The sequence below is a fragment of the Manis pentadactyla genome, chromosome 2 (genome assembly GCF_030020395.1).
Source record: "Manis pentadactyla isolate mManPen7 chromosome 2, mManPen7.hap1, whole genome shotgun sequence".
NCBI classification, from domain to species: domain Eukaryota; kingdom Metazoa; phylum Chordata; class Mammalia; order Pholidota; family Manidae; genus Manis; species Manis pentadactyla.
The window spans coordinates 189,673,855-189,679,854 of NC_080020.1; the positions used below are offsets into that span (position 1 = coordinate 189,673,855).

General features: G+C 47.6%; 2 protein-coding genes across 6 annotated transcripts in view; one reads left to right on the top strand and one right to left on the bottom strand.

Moving 5' to 3' along the window:
• CFAP36 (cilia and flagella associated protein 36) overlaps positions 1-869 on the bottom strand; it is a 37,752-nt gene extending 36,883 nt beyond the window's left edge. For 3 of the 5 annotated variants that reach the window (XM_036925997.2, XM_036925999.2, XM_036925998.2), the window contains exon 1: positions 583-862. In XM_036925997.2, the coding sequence (XP_036781892.2) occupies positions 583-697 (115 nt within the window). In that variant the 5' untranslated portion in view covers positions 698-862. Of the gene's footprint in view, positions 1-582 lie in introns of all 5 variants that reach the window. The other 2 variants (XM_036926000.2, XM_036926001.2) reach the window with 2 other exon arrangements.
• A 1,578-nt stretch (positions 870-2,447) lies between these two features.
• On the top strand, positions 2,448-5,245 carry LOC118932509 (integrator complex subunit 6-like). The gene is given in 2 exon segments (XM_057497190.1): positions 2,448-2,520; positions 2,565-5,245. A coding segment is annotated over 1 exon segment (2,442 nt). The 5' UTR covers positions 2,448-2,520; positions 2,565-2,594; the 3' UTR covers positions 5,037-5,245.
• Positions 5,246-6,000: the final 755 nt, after the last annotated feature.

Consider the following 6,000-nt stretch of genomic DNA (forward strand, 5'->3'; position numbering starts at 1 on the left):
GAACTGATAAGAACCTGGAGATAATCTTCCCCACAGGAAATATTATGCCACGTTTTCATATTCCTCATTTGTTAGACGATACCCCCCATTCTTGGTATAGCCGAGAGTCAGAGAGCTCAATAAAGAGAATATTGGGCGCTGGAATCACCGGCTCTGGGCCTTCTGGAGTAACCACATGTACCCTTCGCAGCCAACCGTTGGGATCCGAAGGAATTCTGAGACAAAATGACACCTCTCTTCCCAAGTCACTGACGAAGTCATCGAAAAAGTCCACCCAAACAGTGCACCTCCTTCCCAGGGCAGAAACGTGCAAGACTGGGTGAGAGACCCAACACAGGATTAAAGTCTAACGTTTTTCAGATGTGTGCATGGGTCCAGGGGGAAGGGAGTCGCGGGCCAGGTTTTCAGTTCCGAGAAGGAAAAACTGGCGTAGTGACAGCAACACATTCTACAGACCAGCTCTAAACCTGGCCGACAAGGGTGGAGACAGAGATGAGAGATTGTTTGTCGTGAGCACCACCATGCCTACTGCTGGTGTGAGAAGGGCGAGAAAGAAATGTCCATTCGGGTTTTCGTTATTACCTTCACATTTCTGCTCTACAAAGTCCAAGATGGGGATGGACCAGTCCGGGCCTCGCAGGAATCCCGCGATGCTCTCCACCACCCATTCCACCTCATCTTTTTCTTCTGCAGCCATCCTGCTCACGCCAGGCGCCGGGGATCCCTAGGCCAGACCCCCCGGACCCCGCTAAGGCCTTTCTGTCTCAGGCAGCCGAGAACCGAAAGGGAGAAGAGCGGCCTTCGCAGGCGCCCTGCTACCTGGGTGAAAGCTACAAACCAGCTAACGTAAAATGGTCGCTATGGCAACACGCGTAGCCGCCCCTAGCTACCGCCCGGAAGTAAAGCCAGCTTCCCCCCAGCCAGCGCAACTCAAACATGGAGGGGGACGGGGAGCGTTTGAAGAACGTTTCCGATTGGCTAGAAAAAGAACAGTAGCGGATGAAAAGATAGCCTTCGGCCCATTGGGCGGGAGTTGCTAGGGCTGACTGTAGGACTGTAGACATTGGGTGGAGGTCTTGGTCTGACTCTCCGCGTTCCTTCTGAGAAGTGCTTGGAAGGAGCTGAGGAGTAGAAATGGCGCAGTGGGGTACCCGCAGTGACCCGGATTCCGGCTTCAAAGGCTTCAAAGGCTTCAAAGGCTTCAGTTTACAGTTGTGTACCCAGCCGCTCAGTACCAACCACTTTCATACCCACTACCTCAGAAACGTTTGTAATTAAAGGGTTGTTTGAAATTATAAAACCGAGTAAACTCGCTCTGTAAGTCTTACTGATGGGTTCTGCAGTCTGTATCCTGTAGCTATAGGTGGGTCTTTAACCTTTTGTGTAAATATAGTAAAAACTAGAATTAAGAGATTTTTCCAAGGGCAAAATCAAAGTTAGTATTCATTTAAGTAAATGTTTACGTAACCAAGTCTTAGATCAAAACACCAAATTTTAGACTGGGTCCATTGTCTTCAAATGTTATTGCCAAGGTGCGTGCTGTCCCTAAAATATCCTCAAATAACCTTATATATTTACATGAGCGGGGTCATATGTTTGTGTGTGTGTGTGTGTGTGTGTGTGTGTGTATACTGAGCTTTTTTCACTTAATATATGGTCATCCTTTCATATAAAAACCTGAGACCTTCATAGTATTCTATAAACTACCAATTTAATCTCTTCTTATTTTGTGTGTGTGTGTGTGTGTGTGTGTGTGTGTGTGTACGCAGTATCTTACGTGAATGCATAAATGTGATGATTAGTGTGCAGGGTTTTTTGCTTTTTTCTCTTGCTGATGTGGGTGTACTAAACCATTTTTCTTCTCTACAACTGCTGAAATAAACGTCTTTGTGTCTCTTAAGAATTGCTGGTTTTACTAACTATTCCAAGGGTTAGACACTAGCAGATTTGCTAAATAAAAGTATATTTGATGACACCGCCAGAGTGCGGAGGGTGTCCCCGAAACTTCTCCCAGAGCCCCGGGGCCCGGTCTCCAGCTCACTCCCTCGCCGCCGCTCCCAGTCCCCACTCCCTGCGCCGGGGCGGGGTGGGGAGAGGCCCGTCTCCCGCGGGGACACACATGGGGATTGGGAGCGGGACGGGACCCGAAGCGTGGGGCGCCCCGACGGACGGACGGACGGGCGCCCGCCCCAGCGGGCAGGCGGCGGAGGCGGGGTGCGAGGGGAGGACCGGGCTGGGAGTTTCCCCCCAACTGTCGGGAGAACTGTCCCCGCAGCCGGAGGGAAGCCTGGACGGCAACCTCCCGGGGCCGCGCTCCCCGCCCCGCGCAGCGGCAGCCGGCGCCTCCACCTCGGCCGCGGCCCCGGCCAGCACTATGCCCATCTTGCTGTTCATGATAGACACGTCTGCCTCCATGAACCAGCGCAGCCATCTGGGCACCACCTACCTGGACACGGCCAAAGGCGCGGTGGAGACCTTCATGAAGCTCCGTGCCCGGGACCCCGCCAGCGGAGGAGACAGGTACATGCTGGTCACTTTCGAAGAGCCGCCCTACAGCCATCAAGGCCAGATGGAAAGAAAACCACGCAACGTTTATGAATGAACTGAAAAACCTTCAGGCTGAAGGACTCACAACACTTGGCCGATCTCTAAGGACAGCTTTTGATTTATTAAATTTAAATAGATTAGTAACTGGCATAGACAACTATGGGCAGGGAAGAAACCCTTTTTTCTTGGAGCCAGCCATAATACTTACTATTACTGATGGGAGCAAGTTGACCACTACCAGTGGAGTCCAGGATGAGCTCCATTTACCTCTTACCTCTCCTCTGCCCGGGAGCGAGCTGACCAAGGAGCCTTTCTGCTGGGACCAGAGGCTCTTCATGTTAGTGCTGCAGCTGCCGGGCACCGCATCGGGGGACCCAGAGCCCTTGACTGGCATGCCTCTTGACAACTCCGCCATCAAGCCCACGTGCGAGGTGACAGGCGGGCGCTCGTACTCTGTGTGCTCCCCAAGAATGCTTAACCAGTGCCTGGAGTCCTTGGTGCAGAAAGTGCAGAGTGGGGTGGTGATAAACTTTGAGAAAGCAGGACCAGACCCTTCCCCTGTAGAAGATGGGTAGCCAGACGTACCAAGGCCTTTTGGACCTCAGCCTTGGCACAGCTGCCATAGACTCATATATGTCAGACCAAATCCTAAAACTGGGGTTCCTATAGGTCACTGGCCTGTTCCAGAATCTTTTTGGCCAGATCAGAATTCTCCAACACTACCACCTCGTACATTTCATCCTGTAGTGAAGTTTTCCTGTACAGACTGTGAACCGATGGTTATTGACAAGTTGCCTTTTGACAAATATGAGTTGGAACCTTCACCTCTGACTCAGTTTATCCTGGAAAGGAAATCTCAAACATGTTGGCAGGTGTATGTGAGCAATAGTGCAAAATATAGTGAACTTGGCCATCCCTTTGGTTACTTGAAAGCCGGCACAGCCCTGAACTGTGTCAACTTACTTGTGATGCCTTACAATTACCCCGTCCTCCTCCCCCTTTTAGATGACTTGTTCAAAGTGCATAAGGCGAAACCTATACTGAATTGGAGACAGTCATTCGAGAGCTACCTGAAGACGATGCCTCCCTACTCCCTTGGGCCTCTGAAGAAAGCTGTCAAAATGATGGGAGCCCCTAGCCTAATAGCAGACAGTATGGAATATGGGCTGGGTTACAGTGTCGTTTTGTACCTCAAGAAACTGAGTCAGCAGGCCAAAATAGAATCTGATCGAGTCATTGGACCTGTAGGCAAAAAAGTAGTACAGGAAACTGGCATTAAAGTCCGAAGATGATTGCATGGTTTATCAACGGCTTACAGGAAAGATTTCCAACAACTGCTCCAGGGGATCTCAGAGGAAGTTCCTCACAGGATGCTAGACCTTAACATGAAAGAGTATACCGGCTTCCAGGTTGCTTTGCTCAATAAGGATTTGAAGCCACAGACCTTTAGAAATGCATATGATATTCCCAGACAGAATCTTCTGGATCACTTAACAAGAATGAGGTCTAATCTTCTGAAGAGCACCCGCAGGTTTCTTAAAGGACAGGATGAAGATCAAGTGCACAGTGTTCCTATAGCACAAATGGGGAATTACCAGGAATACCTCAAGCAAGTACCTTCTCCCCTGTGAGAACTCAATCCTGACCAGCCGCAGAGGCTGCATACGTTTGGCAATCGCTTTAAGCTGGATAAGAAAGGTATGATGATAGATGAAGCAGATGAATTCGTGGCTGGACCTCACAGTAAGCATAAACGGCCTGGAGAACCAAATATGCAAGGGATCCCGAAAAGGCGCCACTGTATGTCCCCCCTGCTGCGCGGCCTGTTGCAGGGTCCCGTCGCAAACAACCACATCGGAGGAAAAGGGCCGCCTGCGCCTCTGGCGCAGGCCCAGCAGGATCTCATTAAACCCCTGACTCTTCACAAAATTTCAGAAGACACTAACGATTCGACAATAGACGATGTGGTTGAAAATCATGTGGTTGACCACCTCTCACCAGATGTGACACCAAACGCTGTGGGTGCCGACTTCTCAGCATCTTCTGCAGCCAGCTCACTGGAACGACCAGCCAATCACACAGAGGCTCTGGGTCATGACCATCTAGGAAGCGATGACCTCAGCATTGGTGGGTTTTTAGAGAATCATGAGGAGCCAAGAGATAAAGAACAGTGTTCTGAAGAGAATGTACCAGCATCTTCACTCAACAAAGGAAGGAAATTGGTGCACTGCAGAAGCCATGAGGAGGTCAACACTGAACTAAAAGCACAAATAATGAAAGAGGTCTGAAAGCCAGGGAGAAAATATGAAAGAATCTTCACTTTACTGAAGCATGTTCAAGGCAGTTTACAAACAAGACTAATATTTTTACAGAATGTCATTAAAGAAGCATCAAGGTTTAAAAAACGGATGCTAATCGAACAACTGGAGAACTTCCTGGATGAAATTCACCAGAGAGCCAATCAGATCAACCATATCAACAGCAATTAGAAGTAAACAGTCCGTGGCCGCCGTGTCACTGTCCTCTCCAAACACAAAGTAAACCCAAGGTTGCCCTGGTCTCGTGCTCATTGACATGCACTGTTGGCTGTCTGAGATGCTAGGAGCAAGTCCGCAGACCCCTTCCCAGCATTTCACAGTGACCTTTTCTGCATTTTGGTTTATTTTCGTAATGTGAAAAGTATCACTCAAACACATTTTTATTTAACAAACTAAAAATATTCCTCCAAATCTCTTGTTTGTCATCGACTCTTGCGTGTCAATTTCCCTCAGGTTCTATTTTCTTAAACCAACCTTTAAAATTGTCACTTCTGTTAAGGTTGAACTTTGCCAAAAAAATTTAAAAAGTTACTTGGTAATTTTTGGGGAAAAAGCACATACATTAAAGCTAGGTAATGTTTTGTATATACAGTTATTTTTCGACAACCAGGTTGGTTTTAAGAACATGCAGAATGTGGAGCATATCCCACTGTCCTTGGACAGAGCCATGTGACTTGTGAAAGACATCTTCATTTCTGCTGTGAGTGGGACGTGTACACTGGCGACACACTCAAGATCTGCACTGTGACCAAGGAGGGCATCAGGGAGGAGACTGTTCCCCTGAGGAAGGATTGATTTGTGTACTGTTTTCATTAATCAGTTCAAAAACTGGTTGACTTTATACCCTGTAACTGTCAGGCTAATCTGTTGTATTAAAGATTTTTTAAAAGTATATTTACCTTGTTTTATTTGACCAATCTGCTATTGCTAGGTTAAATTACTTGAATTTTTTAAACTCATAAACAATTCTGTAATGAACATACTTGCACATAGATTTTTGAACCTGAGTCTCATTATTTCCTTTGAATAAATTCCCACAGGAAAAAGTACTGACCCTATTTTTAATATCTTTTTGAAAAATGTCTTTGATAATCTACCAGTTAAAAATGATACATAATTTTAATTGGAAATTTGA